At 33.8% G+C, this 16,532-nt stretch overlaps 1 protein-coding gene across 1 annotated transcript; it reads right to left on the bottom strand.

Annotated features, from left to right (window-relative positions):
- Window positions 1-300: 300 nt before the first annotated feature.
- LOC113391365 (uncharacterized) lies at window positions 301-9,121 on the bottom strand. Its single transcript, XM_026627299.2, has 2 exons — window positions 9,011-9,121; window positions 301-6,947 (listed from the first exon to the last, which is right to left on the bottom strand). Exons 1-2 carry the CDS (start codon window positions 9,037-9,039, stop codon window positions 755-757), a joined length of 6,222 nt encoding a protein of 2,073 aa, XP_026483084.2. The 5' UTR covers window positions 9,040-9,121; the 3' UTR covers window positions 301-754.
- Between the last annotated feature and the right edge of the window lie 7,411 nt (window positions 9,122-16,532).

Below are 16,532 nucleotides of genomic sequence, written 5' to 3'. Positions count from 1 at the left end.
GAAAATAAGATATTGAGAAAAACGTTAACGGTTTTATTTGAGCACCGAGTTTGGAGGTTTGGAGGAAGAGCGATCTGACCCCGAACGTGCGGAGGATGCGACATATATATATACCTAAATGGCTTTAATGTATATAAGAACGGTCTTTATTAATTAGAATTGTATAGAATTATTTTTCCTGACGTACAGTTGTTGTGCTTTTTGATGTACACAATGCTTCAGAGACATGAGTTGATGCTTTCGAAACAGATCTTTTGCACGTGTCATGTTTAAAGAACTTATTTTTATATAAAATTAGCGAAGTCTTCAATAGCAATGTTATTGTCCACAATAAATTGTATATTTAACATGTTAAATATATTCAATTTCCTTTGTATCACGATTGCACAAATGACGTTTTAAATTTGTCAAGAATATCAGTAGTTATGTAACTCAAATGCGTTTTTAGCACTATGTGAATCAAATATTTGCGCGCCTTGGGCGTGAAATTGACCCGTATGCTGGGTGCCCTACCCCCTTCTATATTTATTGATTGGTTTTCATTAATGATAAGTTCTTCAGTACAATTTCTATCTGACACATCTGCCAGCATCTCATGAGGTTCAGATTTCTTTACATCCCCAACCGATTATTGCATCATGGAATAATTTTTTTCATTAACACTAATATTAATATTGATTCTTATTAGATTATACTTAACTTTAATTCGTATACTAAATCTAGATTTGAAATTTACTTTTGTATAAATATCGTATCAACTGAGGAATTTAAAAAAGCTTACGTTGATTGTTTTCTCGTCCGAACCCCCTTTTAATGCTGGTTTCCTATAAATCGGTATAATTTGCCGTTCTGGTGAACCTGGAGGTGTAGGTAAAGGGGGGCTGTAAATGATCCGTTCTATTCTGGTTATAATGTGAGGAATTAAACCGTTTCTTAGTATAATTTCATCTTCTATACTTTCAGGGCTATAAGAACAATCCCTGGGTACGAATTCACATTCTTCCGGTAGTGGGATTTCGAGTCTAAATATATATTCATCAGTCAATGGTGTCGGTGGAGTTAATGGTGGTGATATCAGACCATTTGTGATTTCATATGATTCATCAGTTAAATCAGTTTTGATTGACAGACCCCCATCAGATGCCAACGATTTCGATTTCGAAACGGATTCGATTGACATCATCGATTCACGATCGTAATCCGCTTCTGTAGACAACGCGGTCGCTTTGCTCGCTTCGACATGTTTTCTTTTAGACATCTGTGTATGTGATTCTTGTTTTTGATTTACTTCCATACTGAGATTGTTCTCCATACTGACTTCCATACTTGCTTGAAGCGATTGCGAATGTAAATAAGCTTCGCTTTCCATGGCTTCAATGTGTCTCGCGTCTGAAATTTCAACTCTACTAGCTGTACTAGCTTTAGATTCAGCTTGTAGTGCTTCTGCTTTTACCGCTGATGGTTTCTTACTGGATTTCGTCTTTCGAACTGTCCTTGAACGTCCGCTTGCTTCAATAATGGGTTCTTCTTCAATCGCTAACACGGTTACATCTATGCCAGATTCGATCGTTTGTTTCGTCGCTGCGCTTGCAATAGCTAAATCTGTATGTAAACTTTTTTGTTCAGTTTGAACGCTCGTTTCTAAAGATTTGGACGTTTTCTGAGATTCGAAATATTGTTTACTTATATCTGTTTCGGATTTATATTCCATTGTTTCTATACCAACATCTGTGATTTCTGAATGAAGCTGTGATATTGCTATATCCTGTAATATCAATGTTAGACTTGCATCGAAGTTTTCAACGGTTGATGATTGAAATTTAGACTTTAGCCTGAATGTTGCTTCTTCAAAAACATCTTCTATGTATTGAAATCTCTTCAACGACGGACCTCTAATTCTGAACATGTATTCTTCAATTAGAGGAGTTAGTGCTGATGATGCTAACGAAAACGAAAACGTACTTATATCACCACTTTTAATAAATTCTGACGATTCGCTTGTTGATGATATTATTTTTAGAAGCTCTTCATCGACTTTTTTATTAAATTCTTCATCTGTTATAAGTGCCGTGTAACTAAGACTCTCGTCCATAGATTGATTGAATATTTTTCTTTTTAAAATTTTCAGTGATTTGTATACGTTGGAATCTAATTCAGTTTTCTTTTCGTTAAATTCATATTCCGCGTACACATCTAAGGGTGGCGTTTTCTGTTTAGTAATGGTAACTTCAGCAAATACTTCATTAACTTTATCATCATGTTCTTTAGGTAACTCGACAGTGTAATTCAAGTCAACGTCTTCGAAGTTTCTTGAATCATCTGACACATCGACTATTGCAAGCTTTACGTCGCGCGTTTTTGCTGTCACTGGTTCTTTATTCAAATATTTGAATGATTCTTCCGTAGCTACTGCAACAGCTGTTTGTTCTGCAACCATAGTAGCAGTCGATTCAACCAATGATACATTTACTTGCTTTTCAAGAGATTTTTTTATATGTGGTAACACTAAATCTTCATTAATGGTCTCTTCAAACATAATGATTTTGCTTTCTGCAGCTTTTAATTCTTCTATATTAATGTGCGCTTCTTGATTGATTGTTTTATTTACAGCAAAAGTTTGATCTATTGGTTCTTCTGGTATTATAGTAAACGTTTCAGCAATATTTAAGTTCACTTCCTGTAATTTAGTTTGAGGCTGTTTTTCAATTATGTTTTGAATTACTATATCTTCCTTAACAGACTCTCCTAGCGACGTACTAATGGTTTCTAATGAATGTAATTCATTAAAATTAACTTTGATTTTTTCTTCTGATAATTTATTTATTTCGAGACTTGCAGCTTTTGGACCTTCTGGTATTATTGCTAACGTTTCAGCAAGAGCATGTCGAGGGCTTTCGATTTCAGATAGTGGCACTTTTCCCTCAACTTTTGGTATCTCTAAGATTTCTTGTTTGGGCTCTTCAGGAGCTACAATGGTGACAGCAGCTGCTTTGAATTCTTCAAAATCAACATTAGGTTCTAAAATTGTTATTTTATCAATTTCAAAAGGTGCATCTTTAGGGCCTTCAGGAAAAATAGCTAGCGAAATAGGAACCGACAAAATCGGATTTTCCATTAAAGCCTGTGGGACCCTAGTATCAACTTGTGGTACTTGAAACTCTTCGTGTTGTTCTTCGACAAATACAGTGGATGTGCTAAGAGGCTTTAAACCATCTAAATCAACATGAGGCTGTTCTTGTGAAATCTCAGTCACGTCAAATACACCTTCTTTGGGTCCTTGAGGTAAAATATCCAGTGACTCGGCAATTGTTAATGACGGTGATTCTATTAATACTTTTGTTTGCTTCGTGGTTACAGGTAGAACTTCGAAATATTCGTCTTTAGGCCCTTCAGGTATTACAGTCTGTGCTTCAGCGAGAGTTAAGACACAACTTTCCAATGAAGACTGTGGTAACTTCTCAACTATTTTGGGAATATCAAGATTTTCATGTACAGGTTCTTCTGTGGACACAGTTATAATTTCAGCAGTTTTAAACTCCTCTATACCAATATTAGCATGTTGATTTGATGCTATTGCTACTTCCAATTCTTTACTTGTCTCTTCTGGTAATACAGATAATGTTTCGGCTACTGTATAGTTCGTTTGTTCTACTAAAGGTAGGGGTTGCATTTTTGCTATATCCTTTATTTCTAAATTTTCGTATTTCGGTTCTAATGGGTATACAATACTTGCTTCAGTTGCATGAAATTCTTGGATTTGAAAACTTGCTTTTTGATTTGTAGTTTTAATTTCTCCAACTGGTTCATTTCTTGGTTCGATAGGAATTTCCTGTGTAGTTTCAGCAACAGAAAAAACAAAATTTTCCATTAACGAATCCGATTTCTTGTCTTTGATTTTAGGTATGTCAAATGTTTCTGGTTCTTTTTCAAGAACAGATATTTCCAATACTTCGGCTGCAACGTTAGTTGTTAAGGCTACTTTCGCTTGTTCAAACTGAGGTTTTTGTGCCATAATACTTTCGTTACTTGGTTCTTCAAATGAAACATGTGAAATTTCAGTAGCTATATTTTGATTGATATTCATTGTAGCGGTTTCTTTACGCGTTTCAGTAATACCTAAAAATTCACTGCTACGTTCCGGAGACGTTGTTGTAGTTTCTGCTACAGACATTGATGTTTTTTCTACAACAGTATTTGAAGTTTTGCCAGCAGTCTTAAGAACATCAAAAAGTTCTAAGTTGGCTTCATCAGGAAGAACTTCCGAAGTAACCGCGACGGCTTTTGCTGTAATATCTATAATAGGCTGCACTTCAAATGTTTTCGGTTCAGATACGACAATCTCAACTACTTCGTCATCTTTTGTTATTACTTCCGAAATTTCAGGAATGGACTTCACTGGTGTTTCGATTGCCGTTTCCGGTAACTCCACGATAACTTTTGATTCTTCAAGAACGGTACTTTCTTCTTCGTCGACTGGTATTTCTGTTATTTCAACAACTGGTTTACGAGGTTCTTCAACTGACACGTACGATTTTTGAGTTACGAAAACTTGGGCCTGGAAATAAACTTGTTTTTCTTCCGCTGAGACATCTGTCGTTTCAGTAACCGATATAACCGGAATTTCAAATACCGCGTGAGCCTGTTTACTACTAGTGTATTGTTTATTTTCCATATGAAGTAGAGGTTCGATAATTTGCGTTATATTTTGAACTGCAAGTTTTTTTGCTACATGCTCGAAATCAGTTGCATTTCTTATATATTTTACTGGTTGTGATTCAATTTCCCTCAATGACGAATCTTCTTCAGTAGGTATCATAGTATCGCTTGCGAACGATAGCTTACGACCTTCATCAAATGCAACATAAATATTCATTTTATCAGTCGTTTCCAATAAATCGCTAAGTTTACTTAATTCCGTTTTTTCAATTAGCTTTTTACTCTCCGACATTCGTCTTAAATGCTCTTCGAAAATAGCATCTTTGTTTGTATAAACATGAGCTTCTACTATAGCTATGTAAATTATATTGCCGTCTTCGTATCTTACTTCATTTTGCTCTTCATTACGAATGTTTGAATCAATTTTCGTCGATTTGAATTCTGAACATTGTTTTTCAGTTTTTATTTCTCTAATTTCCATTGATTGAGTCTTAGTTGTCTCGTACGTCTGGTAATTGTTTTGTTTGTTATCACAACGTGTAGTATAGCTTTGGTAATATGTACCCGGAGCGTCGTCTGCTGCGTCACCTTTACTTCTAGATGTGTCATATTGTTGAAACTCTTTTTTATCAAAGCCCATTTTATCAAATTCGTTTTTATCAAAACTCATTTTATCAAATTCGTTTTTATCAAAACTCATTTTATCAAATTCATTTTTATCGGAACTCATTTTATCAAATACCTTTTTATCGAATTCCATTTTAATAAAGTCTTGTTGATCGGAACCTTCCTTATTGAAACCCATTTTAACAAATTCTTTTTTATCGAAATTATCTGTATCGAATTCCATTCTAACAGAATCACTTTTATCAATTTGTTCCTCAATTCCCGACTTTCGTTGAAGTTCCAATATGACAATATTCATTTTTTTGGTTAGTTCCTCGGGTTTCATTCCTTCTATTTGAGCTATTTTAGCTCCAGATAGTTTATGTTTTATAATTAGTTCTCCATCTTTTAACGCTTTCGAAAAAACATTTTCTCTTATATCTTTCCTTTGTTCATTAAATTGTTTATCGTCGCTTTTAGTAACATATGGAAGAGGCTTAAATGTCACAGATTTAGACAATCTTATCATAACTTTAGTAACATGTGCGAGAAATGCTTTTAATAATACGTTTCCAATGGAAGGATATGTTGCGCGACGAATATTTAGTATTGTTTGTGCTCCCATGTTGAATACTCTTTGTTGCGCTATTTTGATATTAGATATCCTCGTGCCATGTTGTTTAATCGTTGACGATAGCTGTTCCGTTTCTTTGATATCGGTTTTTTCATATTTACTATCAGACTTATTAATGTCTTTTATTATATTGGATTTCTTAAATCTTTCAGTTCTATCACGAACGGTGCCCGGTTTTATAGCTTCTGCGATATCTTGTCTTGTTAATAATTTTCTCTTTTCAGCTGTTAATCTAGATTCACTTTCCACGTTCATCGTTTCGTAATTTTCTATTTCTTCGGTTAAACTCTTGACTTCTTTGATTACATCTTCACTGAAGCTTACCGTTTTCTGTTTTTTATCGAATGATGTTCTTTTTTTTTCCTTGATATCTTTTATTCGCACGTCTTTGACTAAGTTTGATTCGTTTTCTATCTTTTCGACATTAGATTCCTTATGTATTTTATATTCAGTATTTTCGAATTCAGATTTTAGTTTCGTCTCTGCGATTGTCAGAGCCTTATTGATACTTTTTTCTACAATTTTCGAGGCTGTTTCTTTTACTGTATCCCAATCTTGTTTATTATTTTCCGTATATATAGATTCTTTTTTGGTCATTTCATTTTGTCTCAATATTTCTTTAGCGATTTCCTTATTTATGTCCGATCTTATCTCTTCCGCATATCTGGCAGTTTCATTTCCTCCTAGCCTCATTTGTTCCGATACTTTTTTAAGATCAATATTTAATATATTTTGATACAATCTCTGTAATTTCGACATCTTTTTGCCTTCAGGATCGTATTCATCAGATATGGGAAGTTTGAATCGGGCCGAAGGAGGTAGATCATCAATATCGATATGTAGGAATGCATCTTTTAGGTTAGATTTTATTTGATCTTCGTAAGTTGTATCAGATTTCGTACCGTTAGCAAAATGTCTTTGTTCCACATCTTGTCTATCTGCATAATTAATAGTATACGTTTCTCCTGTAACATTAGTCGTTTGTAAATCTTCTTCTGTTATCGGTACATAATACGACTCCGTATCGTCTAATACTGGATCGTAGAGGCCACTGAAATATGAAATAAGTACTGTTAACAAAAAACTTACTAACTTCTATAAGTTTAATATTTAGTTTTACTTCGACTCATAAATGAATCAATATGAATTAAACTGTAAATATTGTTTAAGGGATGAATGTTAAGCTTATTCTTTCTTTTACATTCGAATTTCAAATCAGTTATGTCAGAAAGAGATAGATAAGTGTTAAAACAATAGTCCAGTCATTAATTACATACAAAAAAATATAAATACAAAAAAATGACCGATAAATGCAAATGAGCTGAGAAGGCTGATTTTTGGATATGATCTTATGAATATCTTATCATAATTCTCGTATCACGACGCACAGCCAAGTTATCACGAAAAAAAAAACGAAATTCCACCCTTTTTAAATTAAAATATACTTAATTATTTTTAAGGCTTTTACAAGCACTTTTGAATCGTCATTTAACAAACTATATTAAGTGAGGCTACCACCGGTTCGGAATATATTCCAGCGAGTACCACCGGCAAGAATCTCAATAGTTTCGTTAGTCTAGAAACGTGTCGATAAAAAAATACATTTATGAACCTAATTAAATAAATAATGTTTTATAGTTGTCGTTAAATGGAGAGAAGAAAAATTTGTATTAAAAAAAGATAAAGTTTATTTCAAACTAGTGCTAGTAATTAAATAAAAAAAATATATATTTGAACGCTATATTTTATTGGTTTTATTAATTATATAATAGTTAAAAAATGTTTTATAACTTCTTATGTCTAATTATTGCTTATATTTATTTTATATATTTAATATATATTGTGCAATATGATAGTGCACGTTGAGGCTGAAGTAGTAGAACTTTTGCCTTGATAATTTTGAAATGTATTTTTTTTTTATTTTGATGTAATATTGTATCTGCTGTTAGTTGTCCTAATGAAAATAAATAAACGTCAATGAACTCCTTAACGACTACCGTAATGATGTTTTTGAAGTTAAATTTTATTTAAAAAAATTTGTTAGAAACAAATATAATTTAAGTTAAAGTTGTATTCGAAAAATCGAAATGCTTTATTTAGTAAAGACCTAACTATTCGATTTCGAAAACGAATCAAACGATTTTTTTATTCAATTATAATTAAGCTTATGAATCAGTTTGATTGTTTATTCTTTTTATTTTTTAATAATAAATCTATTAAAATTTTCAACCTCATAAAATAATGACGTTTAAAAATATTTATCGAAAAATCGTTTGTATTATTTTTGTCTATTTTGTATTATTGTTTTTAAAAATAGGCATTTATTTTTATTAGGTCCGTACTTATATTTAAAAAAATATCTAATTTAATAAAATTTTAAAAATCAATTGTGAGTTTTTCATTTGTCTACATCGAATTTAAAATTTATCAAATATTTACGAAATTCTACTAAACAATAAACATAATTTTTAACAACAACAAATTATTTAAATAAAATTAATTTGTTTCTTAAACATAATATATTCTTGATGAATTTTTCTTGACCACGTTTTGACATTTATATTTAAAAAAATATATCATGGAACGAATATTGAATTTATTCTCAAATAACATAATTAGAACTAATTTTAAAATTATTATTTAAAAATAGAATACTTTATATTTAAAGCTCTATTTATAAAATATCATTATTGTTTTCAAACATGAATGTATAAATTTAAATACCGAATGATATTTTAGCTTTGTTTTTTTTTTTAATTATTATATCATTGATAGCTGAATTTTAAGCAACAAAATTAATAGTTCAGTCCACGAATTAGCTGCGTTTTTAATTTTGCAGTAATGATTATATAATTTGTTTTTTTTTTTTTAATAAATTTTATTGAAATCGTTAAAAAAATATTCTACATTTTTTTTTAAATTTAAAATCACTGCACAATTTGGATACATTGTTCATAGTCGAATAGGTTTAATTTGTCTTTTTAAACAATACGCGTCACATTAAGCACTTAATTTAGAACATTGGATGACGTAAAAAAAAAAATTTTTTTTATATGTACAATGTTAACACGTACAAATATCACACACACATAAATAACACAACATAATTCTCACTGATTTTTGTAAAGGAGATAAAACCGCATTTTGAAATGACCAAATAATATATATAATACTGTTTTGATGTAGGGCCAATTCTTGAATGAATTTTTTATAGCTTACTATAACGTAACCCATCGGTACTTACTGACGCTGCCAACAAGTTCAAACGGCTTCATTCCACTGGCAAACCAACGCGATATAATATGACAGGAGAGATTTATATCTTATATTGTGACATCTTTGTGAATTAGATCAAAATCAAAATATACTTTATTCAAGTAGACTTTCACAAGCACTTTTGAATCGTCATTTTATAGAATTGTATTAGTGAAACTCAGTAGAAACTCTTTTCCAACGTTTGTGATACAAAATAATGTTAGTTAAATACATTTATGTATGCATATAATATATCCTGCTTGGAAGTCAACAAGTGTTAGCTCCACGCTTTTTTATCATCTGTATAATCTTGTATTGAATAACATGTTTTTTTTTAAATCTATTAATTACAAATAATTTGAATTTACGAATCGGCAAAGTTAAAAATATCTTCCGAATTTTATTATTAAAAATCCATATTTCCCCTGATTTTTCCGAAGTGCAATGTCTTTATAAACGCGATATCCTTCACAAGGAACAGCGTATAAAAAATCCACATACGGATAGCACATATTCGCGTATTGTCAATGTGGTGTAAGCTTCCCCAGCCAATCACAATACCCGGTTGAAAGAGGCCGGCTATGATGGCGGACAATATTGATTTCATCCGTTCGAAGAGAATTCAACCTTATCTCGCTCACAATAAAGTATATATTGGTAAAAATAATACGTCTGTGACGGCAAGAATCTGTAAAACTCATCTCTTCAACGTTCATGCCATCCTGGTAGGATGTTTTGGTTAAAACGTGCAATATCGCTTTAATATATGCCCCGTGACTTTCTTCGTTTTTTTAATTTAATTTTTGTTTTTTGTTTATGTATGTATATATATATATATGAATTTGTACGCGTGTTTGTAGCTGGTACTGCGCAAAAGTGGGTTATGGATCAATATTTGATTTATTTTGTTATATGTTTTAGTCCTGTACCCAAGGGATGCGTTCGAAAAATACTGTAGATTAGGTCTTTTACTAATCAAACGGAAGCCTAAATATCGATGTGACCAACTTAAAAAATGACGAACTGGGGATGAAATACGTACGTTCATCCCCAATTTCATCATCTTGGGTGATCAATTTTCAGAAACGCTTTTACGGTTATATTTTTTTCACAAACAGAAGTCTATACCTATAATATGCAAATATAATTATAACTTAAAAAATGGCGAACTTTCATACAAACCTTTATTGTCAATTTCTAAAATTCCTTAATACAAAGTTTCACCATCTTAGGAGATGAGTGTTGTAAAATCCTCCCCTCTTAGCAATAACATAATCCTGTAAGATCTATCCCACTGGCTTAGACTGTACCTAGTGCCATTTTTTATTTTAAAATTTGTATTAAATTGATTATTTTAATTCAAATCAATACCATCTTAAAGACACCAGCAGAACATTCTTCACTAGCGGTGGTAACTCGTAAGACCATAAACAATATAATTGTGTATTCTTTGAATTCTGATCTATGTGTGCTCTGACATTTGAAGCAATAATTGTGTTTATTTGCAGACTGCTTAAATTTAAATTTAATTAATGCTGTATTGCTTAAAGTCGCTTCTTAAATAAGCTATTATTTCTCATAAAAAGTAAAGAATAAAATCTGGTTATTGTGGGTTAACACTAAGAGATAGAAATATACCATCGCGGACTTTTTTTAGACTTTATTAAGGTGTACAATACTGTAGTAAATTATTTCGATCTATCTCGTAGGGTTCAGCCAGCGTTTGCAATGAAAGCGCAAAAATTTGTTTATTTACGACATCACTTCAGAAACCTCTAAAATTATCAGTTTTTCTCTACTATATTGGGCATGTATTATACATATAAACTTTCCTCTTGAATCAGTCTAACTATTTAAAAAAACCGCATGAAAATCCGTTGCGTAGCTTATATACGTAGACACAGACAGACAGCGGGAAGTAACTTTGTTTTTTACTACGTAGTGATCTATAGGTAACTATAATTTAGTATTTGATAATTTTGTACGTGACATCTTAGTTCCCAAGGTTGGTGGCGCATTGGTGATGTAAGGAATGGTTAATATTTCTTACAGCGCCTTTGTCTATGGGCGGTGGTGACCACTTACCATCAGGTGGCCCATTTGCTCGTCCGCCTACCGATATCATAATTTTTTTTTTATGAATATTGTATTTATTTGGATAAGGGTTAATTAATTAGAGCCGAGATGGCCCAGTGGTTAGAACGCGTGCATCTTAACCGATGATTTCGGGTTCAAACTCAGGCAGGCACCACTGAATTTTCATGTGCTTAATTTGTGTTTATAATTCATCTCGTGCTCGGCGGTGAAGGAAAACATCGTGAGGAAACCTGCATGTGTCTAATTTCAATGAAATTCTGCCACATGTGTATTCCACCAACCCGCATTGGAGCAGCGTGGTGGAATATGCTCCATACCTTCTCCTCAACGGGAGAGGATGCCTTAGCCCAGCAGTGGGAAATTTACAGGCTGATTATGTTATGATTATGTAAGGGTTAATTATGTCTACAAAATCTTCGTATACATTATTTTAGAACAGAGATCAACATAAAAAATGTTATATTGAGCCGCGAATATTGGCTATTTGAAATACACCCCCATGATATGGGTATTGAATAAAACGGTACTTAAAGCTGAAACTGTGTTTTTTAGTTTTTTAAACTATTATTATTTGCAATATTTTTCACAATTGATACTCCGCTCCTATTGGTTCTAGAGCGATTCTGTCTAGCCTAAAGCCTTCCTCGAGAGATGGGCTATCTAACACTGGACTATTTGTTTTATTAGTATAGATATACTACTGACTATGCGTGCATTTTACGACTGAATTTTCGATTGACGGGGAAGGAAGCGTGCTTAAAAAGCCTCAATTCGTAATAGACTAAGATTTCCTATGACGTTGCTCTGTTGCGTTGAAAATAGGGGTAAAGTTTGTTTATGCCCTACAATTTATGTTATTTGATATTTACACCAATCGTTGATAACTGTTATGTGAGCCGAGATGGCCCAGCGGTTAGAACGCGTGCATCTTAACCGATGATTTCGGGTTCAAACCCAGGCAGGCACCACTCAATTTTCATGTGCTTAATTTGTGTTTATAATTCATCTCGTGCTCGGCGGTGAGGGAAAACATCGTAAGGAAACCTGCATGCGTCTAATTTGAACGAAATTCCGCCACATGTGTATTCCACCAACCAAGAGCAGCGTGGTGGAATATGCTCCAAACCATCTCAAAGGGAGAGGAGGCCTTTGCCCAGCAGTGGGAAATTTACAGGCTGCTAATGTAATAACTGTTAAGATATCAAACGAAAAACAAAAAATAAGATATTGTGATATTGTTGTTCGGTTTTCGTGATACGAAGAAATTATGTTTATTTTATTAAATGCCGTCTTAGCTCCCAAGATTAGTGGCACAGTAAGGAATAGTTGATATTATTTACAGCGTCGTTGTTTATAGGGAGTGGGTAGACTTAGAATCATAACACACACATTGAATCGTCATGTTAGTGTTGAATTCAATTTAAAACTACCACCGGTACGGAAAGTAGATTCTACCGAGAATAACCGGCAAGAAACTCAGTAGTGTTCCACCATTTTAATTACAGAGTCAGTTAACAACGATTTTTTTATCTATCCTGCCTAGAAGTCAAACAGAGTCCACGCTTTTTTAACTTTAATGTTATCTTGTTTTGAGTAATATGCCTTGTTTGTCAATGTAAAAAACTATATTACTGTGAATATACATACTATTGTTGTAAACATATTGTGAAGCAACTGTAAGTATACCCAATTGAAAACATCCCGAAAGGAGTCTCGAGCTCCAAGATTATAAATAGACCAAACAAAAATTAATAAAAACAGAGAATTCCTTTAAAAATAAATTTATTTTCCTTATCACAATAATATGTACAAAAGAACTACATCGTATGTGCCACGCACAGATATGTCTTCGTTTACCAACATAGGGCATTTTTCCACTAAGATGATCAGGAAGGTAATTGAAAATAGATCCAATACTTGCATAGACGAAATAGTTTCTACTGACATAGTAGCCTTTTCCTAAATGTTTTTTTTTTAATATTGGAAAACATCACATACATTACTCTGATCCCAATGTAAGTAGCTAAAGCACTTGTGCTATGGAAAATCAGAAGTAACGACGGCACCACAAACGCCCAGACCCAAGACGACATAGAAAACTAATGGACATTTTTCTACATCGACAGATTTCTGGAGATTCGAAAGATTCTTGGAACGGAGTTCGTTTACGCGTACAGTGGAGTGAACTGGCAGAAGTCGTCGCGTAAAAAAAAGTGTTATTTTCAAGGCTACTTCTCTCTCTTTCTGTATCTTTCTATCTCTTTTTATCGTATCTCTATTTATTTCATCGTGTCTGTTACTTAATACGTAGTATATAGTAAAAGCAACTCCGTTCGCACGGCCAGTATCACGATTCGTCTTTTTATGAATACTATTTCTGTGTACGAATACGCCAGGTACAGAATTCACAGAGCGGTTATCGGTTCGGAGCTGCAGTTTCGCATTCTCGGCTTCTTTAGAATCTAAATTCATGACGCTTTTGAAGTCCGCGACAGAATTACATTTGCAGAGTAATCGTAGAATCATTTGTTTATATGTGGTACTTACTTGATGGTAGGGCTTTGTGCAAGCCCGTCTGGGTAGGTACCACCCACTCATCAGATATTCTACCGCCAAACAGCAGTATTCGGTAGTGTTCCGGTTTAAGCCGGCGAGCCAGTGTAACTACAGGCACGAGGGACATATCTTAGTTCCCAAGGTTGGTGGCGTATTGGTGATGTAAGGAATGGTTAATATTTCTTACAACGCCATTGTCCATGGGCGGTGGTGATCACTTACCATCAGGTGGCCCATTTTCTCGTCCGCCTACCGATATCATAAAAAAAACCGTCGCCTGCGTACTTTGCGATCGTCCCCCGCGAAGTTTGCGCAAAATCAGCGACGACGATGACGCCGAGTTTTGGGAAAACGAAACAGCTGTCTCGTAAACGGCTGAGAACCGCTCCGTGAGTTTAAGGGCTGCTGTCATGCTTCTGCATTCTTGGTAGAGATGAGTTGCCCATATGAAAAGACATCGCCGAAGAAGAACTCGGCCTGTTCTGTTCGTGGCATTCGGTATAAAACAACTGATTTATCTTAATCATCATCAAATCCCTTCGTTCCTCGGAGAGTTTACGCATCTTCTTCGCTATCAGCTTACCGAATATGCTGCACTCGTCATCTTCTTCGTGGGACACCGTTTGTTTGGTCTGGTCTGTTTGTGGTTTGGTCTGTTGGGGCTCGGGATGCTTCCTTCTGGCTGTGATCGGACTTGATTTCGGTTGTACAGGTGGAGATTGATTCGTACCATGTTGGAATGTTGCGTGTGCGGAGTATTTCTGTTCTTGGTTTGATTCGTCGGATTCAACGATGATGTTTATCTCACCTCTATCATCTTGACTATCTCGGTGAACTTTATCCTGGAAATATACATTATTTATAATAGTCATAATCAATTCTATCGATTCAAATCAAATCAAAATATACTTTATTCAAGTAGGCTTTTACAAGGAATGTAGATTCTACCAAAAAGACCCGGCAAACTCAGTAGTTACTCTTTTTCAACATGATATATATTATGTATGTTATGTATCCTGCCTGGAAGTCAACAAGCATTAACTCCACGCGTTTTTAACATCGTTAAGTAAGCCCCCCCTTAGGGCAGGAATCATCAGATCTTATCATACTAATGTGTTAATTTTTGGAATGAAGTTCTTTTACGCGGCTTATTGTAGAGTGAACTGGTAGAAATCTTTTGTCTCATTATTATTGTTTGTATCTCTTTTTAATATCTACGGTTTCGTGTGACATAATATACAATTTTAACACGCTTATGTTAGCTTCACTTGTAACTATGTATGTAAGAAAATCATGGAATTTTAATTCGACCCACTTCCCGGTCTTCGATTAGGATGAAATTTTGCACACGCTCCGAGTTCTGATGACAATACATGACTAGCTAAGAAACGTCATTACGAATCCAATATGGCGGCCTCCCCAAGATGGCGGACTGGCTGTTTGAAATCCACACCCATGATGTAGATATCGAATGAAAGTGTTTGCCGTCAGGAATACGAAAAAAATAGTCACGTAACTTAAATCCAACATGGCGGACGTGCTAAAGGCGTGTTTTTTAGTTTTCTTAAACAATTATTATTTGTAATTGTTTTTAATAACAATCTTGTATCGTGTAACTTATTTATTGTTCGTTATTTAATAATTAATACAAGCGAAAGTGACTTCGTTCCAACCGAGGGTCCGAGATTTTTTTTTATATATAATAGTATCAATGTCCTTTATTTTAAGGAATTTCTATTATTCCTTAAAATCATTTCACTTGGTAGGGCTCCGTGCAAGCCCCTCTGGGTAGGTATCACCGACTCATCAGATATTAAACCGCCAAACAATAGTAATCTTTTTTGCTCGTAGTTGTAATATTTGCAGCGTTCGCTTCGAAAGCGTTGTCGTACAGAAAGTTTCACTCCGAACACGTCGACATAATAAACTTTACTTTAAATACCAGTATTCAGTATGTCCGTCACACAACTATAAAATAATTATACTATTTATTTTAAAGTCATTTAAATCTCTTATCTCTAAATATAATGATTACATAATCTGTCTGTATATAATACTAGCTGTAACGATTTATAAAACACAAACTTCCAGGCCCCGTTCTATCCTCTTAGGGGTGGAGTTTCGTAAAATCACCCTATAAGGAACCTACCTCCCAAATTTCAAGTCTGTAGGCGTTATATTTTCTGAGATTTCGTGATTAATTTGTGAGTGGTTTTTCGCTTTTACATAAATATATATTATATTAATTAATGCGTTGACTTTCAATAGGTATTAAAGACGATTTTTTTTTAAAAAAGGTATTTGTCACAGGACACCCAATTGGATGAATTGCAAAGCGCTATCCGCCCGACAATGCTTAATGCTTGTTCAGACATGAACTTGATCACAACTATAAATACTTGATGCCTGCCTACCTTTTTTTGTTTTTTCTTCGTCAGTTGAGAGAATCACTAACAAATTCATAGATTTGAATTGCTGAAACTCGTAGGGTTACTAAGGGTAGACTTAAAAGCTCCAATATTAAACAAACAAATTTAGTGCTTCTCTCAAACTGTGGTTACGGACACATGTCAATAGGTGGTCCACGAGAAAAATAAGTTTGGGAACTACTGACTTAAAACAATAACGAAATAGCAGTTTTATATAATGTCATATAAAACCGTATAAATTAGAAAGAGACGGATAGAAAGAGAAAGGAGATGGCCGCCTGGAGGGGGCGTAACACTTC

The sequence above is a fragment of the Vanessa tameamea genome, chromosome 31, assembly GCF_037043105.1.
Source record: "Vanessa tameamea isolate UH-Manoa-2023 chromosome 31, ilVanTame1 primary haplotype, whole genome shotgun sequence".
Taxonomy (NCBI): Eukaryota; Metazoa; Arthropoda; class Insecta; order Lepidoptera; family Nymphalidae; genus Vanessa; species Vanessa tameamea.
This window is presented reverse-complemented; position numbering and strand designations above follow the sequence as displayed.

Excerpts from the sequence above, each read along its gene's own strand:
- LOC113391365 (XM_026627299.2), bottom strand. The coding sequence starts at position 9,039 with ATGCGGTTTTATCTCCTTTACAAAAATCA. Across the intron at positions 6,948-9,010 it reads TATCTCCTTTACAAAAATCA|TGGCCTCTACGATCCAGTAT; the intron begins GTGAGAATTATG and ends TTCATATTTCAG.